The sequence below is a fragment of the Phoenix dactylifera genome, chromosome 3 (genome assembly GCF_051530095.1).
Source record: "Phoenix dactylifera cultivar Ajwa chromosome 3, Ajwa_hap1_PhDact_Kaust_v1.1, whole genome shotgun sequence".
In the NCBI taxonomy this organism is placed as follows: Eukaryota; Viridiplantae; Streptophyta; class Magnoliopsida; order Arecales; family Arecaceae; genus Phoenix; species Phoenix dactylifera.
In genome coordinates, this window is record NC_143192.1 from 9,946,416 (window position 1) to 9,961,074 (window position 14,659).

At 38.4% G+C, this 14,659-nt stretch overlaps 1 protein-coding gene across 2 annotated transcripts; it reads left to right on the forward strand.

Annotated features, from left to right (window-relative positions):
• Positions 1–2,472: 2,472 nt before the first annotated feature.
• On the forward strand, positions 2,473–14,030 carry LOC103719273 (Noc2p family). 2 transcript variants are annotated; one of them, XM_089929437.1, is made up of 13 exons: positions 2,473–2,732; positions 5,637–6,063; positions 6,171–6,265; positions 8,585–8,656; positions 8,737–9,261; positions 9,422–9,736; positions 9,888–9,956; positions 12,016–12,345; positions 12,422–12,628; positions 12,735–12,821; positions 12,911–13,005; positions 13,216–13,347; positions 13,440–14,030. In XM_089929437.1, exons 2-13 carry the CDS (start codon positions 6,042–6,044, stop codon positions 13,747–13,749), a joined length of 2,259 nt encoding a protein of 752 aa, XP_089785563.1. In that variant the 5' UTR covers positions 2,473–2,732; positions 5,637–6,041; the 3' UTR covers positions 13,750–14,030. The 2 variants fall into 2 exon arrangements, with proteins under 2 accessions (XP_089785563.1, XP_089785564.1); XM_089929438.1 differs by lacking the exons at positions 5,637–6,063; positions 6,171–6,265 and having other exon boundaries at positions 2,478–2,732.
• The last annotated feature ends 629 nt before the right edge of the window (positions 14,031–14,659 follow it).

A 14,659-nucleotide genomic window follows, 5' to 3' on the forward strand; every position in this document is an offset into this window, starting at 1 on the left:
AACACACAATGCCTGAATTCTGTTTTGCTTGTCTTTACAATTTTTTGTTGCATTCATGCCAAATAATCTTTGAAGTCTCCCTCGCTCACTAGTTTCATGTTGGATTTTGAAAAATAAAAATAAGGGAGACTAGAAAAAAGAAAGGTTTTTGAACTTTTCAAAAAATTTACCAACCATTTAAATGGCAACAGAGAAAAAAGGCAAGCCTGATCCTCGCCAGTAATTATTGGACTGAGGAGAAGGATGCTATGTAAAGCTTGTTTTCCACACCATAAGGATTTGAAAAGCATAACTTCTTCCTCGTACAGGAAGGGATGGTGTATAACCCTCTGAGCTAAGGCCGGTTTGCAGATCCCCATTTTATTTTGTATATTGTTGTCATTATTAATATATATCAACATCATTAATGCTTTATGTATCAAAATAACTTTAATGAATATTTTCCTTTTCTTCATTAAATTAAGGAAAAAGCTTCCCTATTGAAACATAGCAGAAGAGATCTTATCACAAGCAACAATAAAGAGACTATCACTATTACCACCATGGATTATTACTACCACTACCACCGTCATAATCCAAATAACTATCACACAATTTTTAGATTTTAGTTTCAAAAAAAATGGTTTTGGTTTCGAGGAAAACGGAAATAGAAAATGATGCCAAAAAAAAATCCTAGTGTTTGGTTTTCACCATTACCATCTATTTAAGGATTAATTATGTTCACAGTGATATGGAGAATTTTCTGGTACACGTATGATAATTCAAAATTTATTTGAACAATGTTTATAGCCTTTGTTTAAGGAGGGTTGTCATGAAAAAAATACAAATTGAAATCTACATTGTTGAACATGATATACACATCATAAAACATATATAAACAAAATTTGATAGATTCAGATGTTTCTAGATTATAAATCATGAAAAAAATCATATCAAACTATTAAAATAATTTTATGTTTTGGCTGCTTGATGTATAGATAAATGACCTCCAAGAAACTATCTCCTAATGATTTTTACAATGTAAATCATAATCAATGGTATATATCTTCCCTATAACATGTCCTTATTATGGACACCAACTCTAAAGTATTCAGCATAAACACAATGGAGGGGTAGAGCCTGGTAGAGCTTTTGAGCTAGACTACAATGAAACCTTCAATTAGGTATAGTAACGAATATCACTGGCATTGAAGGGTTGGTCTTGACCAACTTTGATAGTTTAGAAAAACTAACAACTCAAACCTCGGTCATTTATTAAAGGGTTTTTTGCATGAATACCCACTAAAGATTCAAATTTTCGTGAATACCATCTTAGAATTTATATTTATTTCTGTACCCTCATAGAACACAGTTTTTGCACAAATGCCCTTAATATAACAGTTCTTCTAACATCGTTAATACAAACTATATTTATTTTAATTAAAAATAAAATAAAATTGTGAAATTACTTTTTTGTCCACCATCGCGATTGTCTTGTTTCTTTTTGCACATCTACTCATTAAGGATATTTTAGTCATTTTAATTTGAAACTGTTAATTTTTTAATGACGTTAGATGGCGTGGATACATAAACAAAAACAAGGATAAAAAGGGTAAAATAGTAAAATAAATATTTTACGAGGGTATACATGCAAATTTTAATTTTAGAAAGGTATTCATGCAAAATTCGATATTTATGAGGATATTCATACAAAAAAACCTTTTATTAAATGTCATATTTTAAAATCCAAATGACTCATTAAAAAAATAAGCAGACCCGATCACCTATCTATGATAACACTTAGCTTGCCAATCTAACATGTTTAACTTATTTAGTCGACATGGTTAATCTATTTTGACACAAGTAAACTATTAAATTGACATAATTGGATTTTTTATGAGATATATAATCCAAGTCATAGTTCTTGACTATAAATATATCCAACTAGATCATAAGGTTCAACAATCCAAACCCAAATACAACCTTTTTAATGAATGTGCTGGTTGGGTCAACCTATTTAGGACATGAACTACTTTATCAAACTTCATAAAATTAGCCCGCTAATTTTGTTCCAGCTTTGTGTAGGCAGGTCAAGAATTGCCATACATTACAAGAGTCAAGACTAGTACAGATTGGGAGGCCTGAAAGTAGCAAGGAACTTGGATTAGTAGAAATTCGGGTCGGATTTGAGTTTTGGGTAGAGTTAGCAGGCTCTGGATCCGACCCAATACCATCTATTAATCCGTCCTATTTATGCCGTCCAAATCCGTGGAGCCAGATAGCTCTCGCCCGACTAGAGGTGATCACGGGCCTTCTGGCCCGCCCGGCCTGGCCCGAAATTTTTCGGGCTTGGGCATTGAAAAAGGGCTCATTGGTCGGGCCTGTGCAGGAAAAATGGCCCGATCAAAAAAATTGGACTGAGCCTGGAAACTTTTAAAAATGGCCCGGTTCGGCCCGACCCGGCTATAAAACACTGATATAATATATTAAAAAAAAATAAAGAAACCCTAAAACTAAAGTCCTAAACCCCCCAGCCCCCCTCCCCCTTCCCTCGCTGAGAGCCGCCGCGACCCCGCCACCGCCACACCCCCCCCCCCCCCTCTTTCCGATAGCCGCTCCCTGTAGCCGGTTTCCCTGTAGCCGCCGCCTCCTCTCGGTGTCGTCGCCTCTTCAACGACCGACCGGCGGCTCTTCGCGTCCTTCTCCCCCGGACGGCAACCTCCGCGGCTCCGGTCACCGACTTACAGTCACCGGTAAGATTTTTCTCCTCCTCCTCCTCCTCTTCGAGCTCGATCCCGGATGATTTTTGCCCAAGCTCGGAAGTAAAGCCCCATATAGCTTCAAGCCCGGATGGAAGAGAGAGAGAAAGAGAGAGAGAGAGAGAGAGAGAGAGGGGGGGGGGAGCGAGAGAGCTCGGAACTTCCATTAGGTTTTGAAATATTTGGGACTCCAGAGCTTCCCCATCGGGCCGGATTTTGAGGTGGGGGGGCGGGGCGGGGCGGGGGCGGGGGGGGGGGGGGGGGGGGGGGGGGGCAGCCCGAGGCATTCTTTAACGAGGCGTCCGCCCCTCGGCCTCCGCTTCTGATCGCTTTTCTCTCTTTCTCTCGTTCTCTCGTTCCAAGCCTTCGTTGTTTTTGGTAATCGAAAAGTGAAGGCCGATCACAGGGAAAACAACTGGTTTGTTTTTGATAACCCTCGGCGAGGGTGCATCTCAACGTTTTGTTTTCGTATGTTTTCTTCTTTGATTGCTTCTATACTAGCCTTTAGTAGGATTGATTTATTGCTTATCAAGTATTTTTCCCCCTTATTTGGTCGAATTTGAATGATTTGATCGATCAGAGCCAAGAGCGGTCCTGGAAGGTGACTAGAGTTTGAGGATCTTGAGTTGATATCTCTTGCTTTTGTTAAAATATTCTGTATCTTGATCAATTATTATTTGCACAACACGGTTGGATGATTTGTATACTAGCAAACTGGCGTGTCCTACGCACGTTTAAAGAAGTCCATATCAACAAGTAATACTGTGCTTATGAATAGATTGTCACTTAAATTTGTACATCTCACAGATGCTTGTCTTTTCTTTGGAGCTGTTTGTTAAGAATTATGTAAATCAGATCTTTGTTGTCAAAATTTAAAATCTCGCAGATGTATGAGTCTCTTTAATAGATGAGGAGGTTGTCGGAAAGATGTTTGGCTGGAATTTTAAATTGGTGGAAAGTTTTCAAAAATAAATTTAACTGAACTAAGAACGTTAATGCTCCCTATAAACTATTTTAAGATATCATCTTCAATTAAGCTTTATTAATTAAGTTTAATAACATTTTAGTCTACCTAATGACATAAAAAATATTTTTGGCATATTCCTCTCTCATTTTATGATGTAGTATAGATATTAAACGCCTTTAATTTAGCTGGGGCTTCGGTCTTTGTGATATCAGTCATAAATGTGGCTCTATGATTCTTATTTGTGTTAAGTCATATTCCCTGTTCCATATGACTTGGATAACAAAAATGGAAAAGGAAAACGATAGTTAAACCCAAATTTGGGATAGATTACATGGGACAGTTGACATGGCATGCCAAGTTAGATCCCATCTAGATATTTCTCAGATAAAAAAAGTCCATTTACTTTCTCATTGTGGAATGATAGGACAACAAAACTAGAAAAGGGAATGCTGGTTGGCGAGACATGTGGTGGTTGCTGGTGGTTTGGCATTAAAGCTTGAGAAAAATCAAGGTAGGGAGCATGAATACTAAGGACAGGGAGGGTGCAAAGTAAAGGCAAGGGGACAAGATGAAGGTGTCGACTAAGACGTCAAAGCAAGGCCCCTATACCGGTGCCACACTAGCACAGTCTTAGTACAGTACGATACAGAGTTTTTTTGGCGTACCAAGTGTCGGTACACCACCGGTATTGAATATCGGTACCAAACTGGTACGGTACGCGTTGTACCATTCGGTTCGTGCCAGTACGGCGTACTATGGGTCAAAGAGAAGTGATGGCAAGATTTTGGTCCTGAATGGCGGCGAGGTGAAGGGAGAAGGAGACAGGTATGATGGTGGCAGGGTGTTGGTGGGGCAACATAGTAGGCTTGGACGACATGGATGTTAGCGACAAAGGTTAGGTGGTCGTTAATGCTAACACTATGGATGAAGGGATGTGGCAGGCAAAGAGGGAATGGAGAAAGAGGGCCTCCATTAATGGTGGCCTTCAATGGGAGGCAAGTTAATGTGTAGAGCGAAAGGGCCTCCATTAATGTCTAGTGGAGCTTGGAGCTAACCTTGTTGAGGGATCCTCGCTGAACTCCAGGAGGTGGTGCTGTCAACGATGGCCTTGGGCCATGATGGATAGAAGGAGGGGATGGTGGGGGAAAGGAGAAAGTAGAGGGTGTGGCAAGGCAAGAAGACATAGGTTGGCTAGTGATTGCAAACGACAAGCAGGTTGGCGTGACAGAGGAAGATGAAGGTGTTGTTGGGCCGTTTCTTTAATTCTAAAAATCACTCCCGGGTTTAAGTTATCTAGGTGGACATTTACATAATAGCCATCTCAACTTGCCACGTCTATTGTCCCCTGTTTCTGTCGCATCATGGATTTCGCTAGCATTGCTTGTAGGAAAAGAGATGCTAACATGTCCAACATGCCAGCTGTCAGTGATCAATTCATTGCTTGTGGATGCCCTGCTTGCAGCCAATCATGTCTTGCCATTGTTTGCATGTAAGGCCATGTGTGTAGGAGTGTTTACCAGCATAGGAGCTGTTGATAAAAAAAAGAGAATCATGATTATCATTGACTGGAAGTCTCATTATAAGTTCTTTCATCTTGAAATAGTCATTTGACTTAGTGATAGACTAATTGGGACTTTAAGATGCTCATTTATGCAAAATTAGTTAAAAAGTGCAATATTTTATGCTTGTTCTTACCTTCATTATATAATATTAGGGATTGGTTGCTCTCCAAAATATTCTTCACCACTACTTATCAATCTTATCTTCTCAATGACAATTCTAACATGGCTAATTCTAGGTTACTGTTGGCTGTTCCAATATTTTCATTTTGTCTGCCTTTTACGAGATTTGATCCTTTCAATGATTCTCTAGTGTTTACTAAATATATTTCTGCTACTTTTGAATGTTCAAATGCCTTTCGCTGTTAACAGTTTTTCGGCGAGCCTCCAACCACCTCTTCTCTCGGTCGCCGGCGTCGTCCGGCGAGGAGCCTCCACCTCTTTTGCTTCTTCTCTTGGAGGCGGCGCATTGCGATCAGGGACGAGGAGAGCGCCGATAGGGAGAACAGGGAAGAAGAATTACTGGGAGTTGGGGCCCCGTCGAATCGCAACTGAACCAGCAAATCCGTTTCGACGAGTTACAAACACTATAAAACCCAATCCCAAACCGGTTCATGTGCATCGACCTAGCCGAAGTGCTCTCGAGTCTTTCCCGACTGGTTTCCTCTCCTCTAGGGAGGGATATTAGGGCGGCTGCGTGCAGCAAGAAGCTTTTTGTTTTTTAGTTTTTTCCGCCTCTTATTGCGAGAACGACCAGAGTAGAATTCAAGCAGACTCATGTCGGATATCGAGGATACAGGTCTGTTCCGGCAACTATCGTTTCCTTGCTTGGTGTTTCACATAATAATAACAAGAATGGAAGATCTCGTCGTTTAACTTGGCTCTAATTTTGTCTCTTGGGATTAGATCATAGCAAGCATGCTGAGGAAGAAGAAAGTCCCTCTCTTTCGCGGAGAAAAGCTAAAGAGCATGTCGAACAGTTGGAAAGACTTAAAGAAAAGGTGGGCGGCTCTCCTTCTTCTCTCATGTTGCTGCCTAGTATAATAAGATTTCATTTGCTTATTTGCATCCAAGAAAAATTTCTATCTGAGAACTTTGTTGATGCGGAAAAGCAACATTTGGATAAATGCTCATGCTGACAGGAAAAAATTGTTACCACATAACATGTTGATGTATAAGCATATTTTAGTCTTATATTATGGGTCCACACATTTTTCGCGAAATAAAATCAAGTTATGAATTTTATATCTGACATCTGTGGTGAAATAAAGCATGTTTCATAGATATCTTTTAGAAATTAAAGTGCAAATACCTACGAATATCGAGTCAAAATGCCTTCATCGTGTTGCTGGAATTGTTTTCTTAGGTGTATTTTATGATTTAGGTACATTTTAGTAATCTAGGGGGTCATAGGTTGCAAAATTAAGAAGCTATATATTTTGGGTCATTCAAAGTCTTGCTAAAAATTTGACAATGGTGTCTCCACCCTGTTGAACAATCACTTAGTATATGTGATTTAGATATGCCTATCATATCAATATGACTGTTGGTAATGTTCTTCCAATGAAGATGCAAAGAATGGTTGCATTGCCAAATTATGTAAATCGCATGGAGGTTTCAACTTTCAAGTGTCACAAGACATAAAATATTTGTTGATGTATCTAATATGGGTTATATCTTATGACCAGCTATCATATCGATTGGCCACATTTGTCAGCTTAATAGATTTCAACCTTGCAGCTGACAAGTGGCTAAACTTTAAGTTTGCTTTCTGGTTTAAACTATTGCTCCATATGATACCATCTTGTATGACATGTATAGCATGGAGGTCTGGTTGATGCACATCCTCTGTACTTTGCTGAGTGCGCATTGTGTATATGTTTGATTTTTAGATGAAATGATACCAATATGATACATAAGATTCTATAGTAAAGGATTAACCTATTTCAGTTGATTGAGGAAATGAAAGAAAAAAGAACACAAAAAATGGTTTCCTTTTGTTTAATTAAGCTGCGAAAACTATGGAGAACGTCTTAGATATAGTGTTTGTGAGTCAGCTATCCACTTGATATTAGGTGTGTCTGATGGGACTTATGGCATTTTGTTTTTTCCCGCTCCCTCTCTCGTTGTTAGATTTCATCACCAAAGATCAGAGAAGAAGATTCTCCTAGCACTAACTTTGTCTTCTTTAGTTCCTTAGAAAGAAATAGGGCCTTAATACTTTTTAAGCCCAAATATTTAAAGAATGTTCATTTGTAAAATTTTCGTTTCTTCATGATTCTTGTTTTTGGTAAGTTTATGGTTTTGAACTGTGAATATCTTGCTTGTTTCTAGTGATGCTCATCAAACACAAATGTTTTCACTGTTTTTTCATGCTCATTTGGTTCAAACATAGGTACAGTATTCAAAAGTCAAAACACTACATGCTAGGCATTTTAAAATTACATTCTAGGATGAAAAGTTTCATCTAGACCTAAGACCTTTCTTCTGGTTTAACACAATCTCTTCTGTCACCTCCCATTTTTGCAAATTAGACAAGATGTTTATTAATTAAAGGGGACTAAATTTGATTGTTTATAAAAAACATTTGCTAGAATGAAAAGAAATTCTGCTTTTTTTGAAGGGTTGTGTTCACTAATTCATTTATATGCTCACACAATTCACTTTTAACCACCGCTTGTTTCTGATAATTTTTCTTCATGAATTGAATACTTTCTTGTGCATAGGATCATGCACATTTTGATTACTGAAATTTTATATGTGACACTAGAAAAGATGGTTTCTCATAAATCTTTAGAAAATGGTAGATTATGATTTTTAACATTCTGTTGCCTTGAAGCTTCATGCATGAGTTGTGTGAACCCATATCATCACATTTATTTATAAGGTAACTTTACTCTTCCAACTGTAAGCCAGAACGTTTACAATGGAAACTGACCGACAAAAAACTAAGCATCTGCAAGTATTAGGACATAGTAGCCAATTTTGGTCTTGTAGCTAATCTGGGATGATGTGGGCTTGTATTACCTAAGGTTGGCTTTTGCCTTCATTGTTTGCTGATTAAGTGAATGAAAAAAAAGAAGGAACTGCAATTGTCAATATCCAACACTAATTCTATGAGTTTGCTTTCCCCCTCTCCATTGTTCAGTAAGATATGTTTCTTATTTTACTAACAAGTGTCTTTCTTTTTAACCATTCATGGAATTTTACATCCTGGGAGGTTCCAGAGAAATGATTATCAATCAACAAAAAAAATCCTTGATGGCATTCATCTGATTATGTTATCTGATTACTTTGCAATGGCATTTTTCACCCTGCAGGATCCAGAATTCTATCAGTATCTGAAGGAGCATGATAAGGAGCTTTTAGAGTTTGATGATGAAGATATTGATGTGAGTATATATTGATTTCTTTATGACATTCTTGGTGTAAGAAACTGTAAATCAAACTTTTTGCTGAATGGGCTATTTAGGAGGGTGAAGGAACTGATTTGGAGGAGGATGTGGAATCTCAGCCTACTCGTGAGAAGGAACAGAAACCAAAAGCCAAAGTTATCACAACTGCAATGGTTGATTCATGGTGCAAAGCAGTCAAAGAAGGTAGTAAACTTGGAGCAGTTCGATCTCTGCTGCGAGCTTTTAGGACAGCATGCCATTATGGAGATGATGGAGAAAATGGTTCAGCACCAAAATTTAGTATCATATCTAGCAATGTATTTAATAAGATAATGGTGTTTGTTCTGAATGAAATGGATGGAATTCTTCGTGGGATGTTGAATGCCCCTAGCTCTGGTGGGAAAAAGGAGACCATTATGGATCTGACAACAACTCAAAATTGGAAGAAGTATGGCAGCTTGATGAGGCTATATCTTGGTAATGCACTTCATATATTAACACAAATGACAGATGAACAGATGATCTCATTCACCTTAAAGCGTGTCAAGGCATCAGCTGTCTTTTTAGTTGCCTATCCTGCTATCTTGAGGAAGTATGTTAAGGTACATAAGTGTTTATGCCCTCCTGCCATCTATAAATTATAAGCAGGATGTCTGGTCTTCCTTTTATGTGCATGCATATAGTTTCAATTTTCAAAATGTTGTATGTGAATAAGAAACTTTTGGTCCTGGATGCCACTGCTAATTGTTTTTCTATTTACAGGTTGCCTTACACTGTTGGGGTACTGGAAAAGGTGCTCTGCCAGTTGTTTCATTTCTATTCCTGAGAGACTTGTGTGTTCGTCTTGGTTCTGATTGTCTTGATACATGCCTTAAGGGTGTATACAAGGCTTATGTTTTGAATTGCAAACTATCCAAATCTGTAAGTAGATCAAAGTTGCAGCACATTCAGTTCCTTGGGAATTGTGTCAGTGAATTATATGGTCTGGACCCACCAGCCGCATATCAACATGCATTTATTTTCATTCGTCAACTGGCAGTGATATTACGGGGTGCCCTCACTGAAAGGGGGAATAAGGTAATGTTAAATCCATCATCCATCTCTTAGGTTTCTTATATCTTGGATTTCCAATTTAATTTTTGTTCACATATTATCGTAATGCTTTTGATTTGGTCTGCATTACTTACTCTAGTTGTTCTGCTGTTGCTCTTTTTGTTGTTCTTCAAAGGCAGTAAAAGATAAAAAGAAAGGAAAAAAGCAGCAAGAAAGCAACAAGAGCACGAAGAAACAAGTTGAGGTGAGCTTTGTCAAGATTTTCTTAAGCCTCTCCTCATAATTATTGTGTAGTTTATGATCTTCAGCATAATTGCTTTGCAAGCGAGAAACCTAGAGTTTATGTCTACATTCAAGTTGGACTGTGAGTTTTAGCCCCATTATCACTATAATGGAAACATATAGAAAGGTAGTATTGGTCCCTGTTTGGATGCAAAAATATACTACCATCAAGATATGCTGCCCTCCTTTTTGCTCCAGTAGCACATTCTCCTCCTTTCTTCCTCCAAAAGTTATTGTAGGAATTCTCCCTCACCCTTTCCTTCTCCAAAACCCGTCCACCTCTGCCATCCCATATGCAAACACAACCCTTTCCTAAATCTGCAAATGATGTCCTATTTTCTCTCCTTTCCTCCATTAATAAATGACAGTCACTGCATGGTCATTAATGAGCGACACAATGATTTTTCCACCATTAATAATTCCCTATTCTTGCTTGAACTATTGTTGCTGGGTTGGTTGAATAAGCAACATAGATATACAGGACTTGAGCCAACACTTGGTTTCACATGCATATATATATAATGTTTATTGATGTAATGAGTTTTCTTACCTCTGAAAGATTGTAACTTTCCAAATGATAACAGTTTTTGCTTGGTTGTAGTTATATTTGCAGCTGAACATACATGCGGTCTCTCTCGCACATTTTGGGGTGGGCTTGTGAGCATGTGCATGGGTGTTGGACAGGCATGAGTTCACCTGCATTTGTTGGACAGGCATGAGTGCACCTGCATTTGTATGCAGCTCTACTAATGTTCCTGAAGTATGAATTCAGTTCCTTTTATATCAAACCATGCCTCCTTCCATCTCTACCTAGACTATTCACAAGTTGAGTACCATGCCTTCCTCCTGTTCTATCTGGGCTCTTTCGAAGTTTAGGGGTAGCTTCTTGATTGCATGAAATTGGACTATAGGACCAACTAGCTAGGTCTCCCACCCTGCTTGCTACTTATAAGCTGTCCAAATCCCTTCCCCCCTTCCCCCAAAACCATTGACTAGAAACTTGATACTAATTATCTTCTGTTTACCTTTTTTCTTTTTTGGTGTGGACTGTGGAGGGTTGGGGGTGATGATTGATAGTCATGGCAATACCCTTGAGCACTGATCTGGAAATCTACTTGTTAGACAGTGTTGAATTATGACATTCCATGTCATATCCTCAGATATGTTCACATGAAATATTTTGTTATTTTGCTTTCTTCTGGAGGGAACTAGCAAGAGGGCTATCTATATACTTAAAAATACTAATGAAGAAACAATACTGAACTAGCAAGAGGAACCAATATGTGCATTTTTTTTTCTGTTTGCAAGCATATTGTTAAATGTTGGATTTATGGAAAAAACAGTACTTTGATGGGTTATGTAATTGTTAGTGATTAAGACAAAACATTTCATACCTCTCAGTAGCTACAGCTCTGTAGTCACAAGTGAAAAATCTTAATGGAAAGGTGGTTGTAGCTCTAGCAGCTGTTCGTCGCTTGGTCTGCAGCATCTATAATCTATAGCCAAAGATGATATGCTCGCTTTGCATGCCCATGTTGCACTGTTCGAAATCTACAATCCTTTGATTTGATATCCTACAGTAATTCTTTGTTTGAGAATAAATGATATCTATGGTACTTCTGTATGTGTACATCGATTTGCTACTTCTTCAACCATGCAAGTCCGTGAGTTAATCGAGCTTTTCAGTATAGAATGTATAAGTTTGTGAGGTTTTTTAAATTCAGCATCTTACTTTGTCAATGCATAGTGCCCAACAACAATTATTTATATTGCTAGCTAAATGCAGCGGACCGGCATTTACTTATTGTTGAACAATTTTAAAAGAATTAATCGAAAAAAGGACAAGAATTAGGTTTACACTTTACATTATATTTTCTGGCATTGGGAAAATACACGTAGACATTCAATTTACTTCAGTGTTTGCATTTTTTTTTTTTTTTGCTAGTCATTATTACTGAATATTGGTTTATTGCTTCCTACTGATTATGGTTTAATGGATGTGTTTTTCCTTCTTTGTCCAGAAAGCATACCAAAAGGTCTATGATTGGCAGTTCATATTCTGCCTTGAGCTCTGGACTGGAGTTATATGTGCCTACAATGCAGAAGACGATTTCCGACCTTTGGCTTACCCACTTACTCAGATAATTTATGGGGTGGCAAGTTTAGTTCCAACTGCTAGGTACTTCCCTCTCAGGTTGCGTTGTGCAAGGATGCTCAACCGTGTTGCTGGAGCCACTGGTACCTTTATTCCTGTGTCTTCGCTCCTGCTTAGTATGTTGGAAATGAAAGAATTGAATAGGCCCCCTACTGGAGGTGTTGGTAAAGCTGTCAATTTGCTTAATGTTAAACAGGTGAAATTTATTCTGATAATTTTACCATCCAAACTGAGCATGTTGGAGGGAAAATAACCTGAATCTTCTATTGCAGGTAGACAAGACTACATTGAAGACACGTGGTTTTCAGGAGGCATGTATATATTCAGTGATCGAGGAACTTGCTGAACATTTGTCTCAGTGGAGCTACTCTGTTGCCTTCTTCGAGTTATCTTTTATCCCAGTTGTTCAGCTCCGTAGCTTTTGCAAATCCACCAAAGCTGATAGGTTTAGACGAGAAATAAAGGAGCTCATCCGCCAGGTGTTGTAGAATATGCACATATATAATCATTTAATTAGCTGTGTAAATACCAATTAAATTAAGGAAAATGATGATGTTTTCATGGTTCTTGATTTCTTCTTGCCAGGTGGAGGCCAATTGCGACTTTACAAACTCCAAACGAATTGGTATTGAATTCTCACCGAGTGACCCTGCTGCAGCATCATTTCTCAAGGTATGAACTGGGGCCCCATTTTCGCTTTTTCTCTTCATTTGTTTGATGTGTCCGTTATCAGAAACTAACGATATTTGGTTTTGCTATAGGCTGAAAAGGAATCTGGGAGCAGTCCTCTTTCAAAATTTGTTGCTAACTTGCACCTGAAGGCTCGACGGAGGATTGATTCAATGGTGGAATCCAGGTTTGTTTTATTGTGTCACAATTGAACAGTGCTTGTTAATTGACATTTTACCTGCACATTTTAGCATGCGATGCCTATTAAAATTCCTAATATCTTCACATTGTAGAATTTAGCACACCCCCTCCCCCCCAACACGCGCGCACAAAAAGTTTTGTCAATGTTGGAAAGTACTACTTTTGGTTATAAATACTTGTGCTTTCCTATTGCCAGTGTCCTTGTGGGTGCAGAATCTTCTGTTTTTGCCAACAAGCTATCTGAAATGAGGGAACAAGATGATGATGGGGATGTTGAAGAAGGTGCTGCTGTGTTCAGCTCATCCTGGTTGCCTGAAAAGAAATCCAAGTAGGGCTACTAATTATTATTATTATTCAATGTCCTTCCTACTTTCTCTGTCAATATGTCTGGTAAATCTGATAACATACATTGGCATGCAGAGTTAAGCATGAGAAAAAGAGTTCGAAAAAGCGAAGCCATGAAAAGGAGCAAGATGTAGGCGCAGATGAGGATGTGGTGGAAGATCTTGTCCTAAGTGATGATGACGACGACGGTGAAGATGAGGGCTTGCCTTCTGATGAGGAAGACCATGACTCAAAGAGAGCATCACTAAAGCAGGAGGGCAAGAGACAGAAGCTGGCCTCCTCATCAAAGCAAGGGAACAAGAAACATAAGTTGGCTACTGCATCTTCGAAAAAGAGAGGCAGGCCACGCCCTAAGAAGAAGGCTAGGAAGGGTGCAAATAATTAGCATATAGATCGGTATCTCAAAAGGAAACTTCTGTTGTTTTGCAGCGCAGCCCAGGGGCTGAAGATTGGTCTTGGATAGATAAACCCAATTTTGATGTCAGAGAGCAGATTTTTACTTTGTATAAGGCTAATCTGACCATAACACATTAGTTGGTGCCCTTAATTTTTGCATAAAATTCTCGTAAAAATTCTGAGAAATCTTGATGTTAGAGAAATGCATTTCTAGATGTAATTACTTGAGAGCATCATTCAGTAAACATATTCCAGCTTTCTTTTGGTGTATCTGGATTCATGAGAGATGCATCTTTTGTCACTTCAAATTATTAACAGAACTAATTCATGCGACGGTCATCAGCAACTTCTTGAATGAGCAAATTCCTAGATTTTATTCCTTCCGTGCTAGTATCAAAAATGCTGAGCAGCCAGATCTTAAGCAACTAGAATCACAGAAGTGTATGTAATTGGAAATTTGAGTCATGCTTGGGTGTTGCTTTAATAAATGCCCTCAACTGCCCGAAGCTGCTCCACCTTGAGCTGTGTTTCTCTGTTGGTTTGACTTGAGCTGGACGGACGCATGCATTTACTAGCTACCTTCACTGATGCCATAACAAAAGATCATAACCAATAAAATACCTGTCATTCTATAAAATTTTTGGTCTCCAGTTTTCATTATAACCGTTTGGCATTTAGAAGTGATTTTTGAGAAAAACATATTCTATATACTTAGCATTAAGTTAACTGTAGTATTGTAAGTTTGTATTATTTGTTATTCAAATAATTTGATTTATGTTGGTAATTAGTTGAATTGCTGAGTATTGTATTACTATTTACTACATTTATCATTGCTATATGATAGCTATTCTTGCTAGACTTTTAAGCTGTTTACATGCAATTATTTCGCCATTATTTAA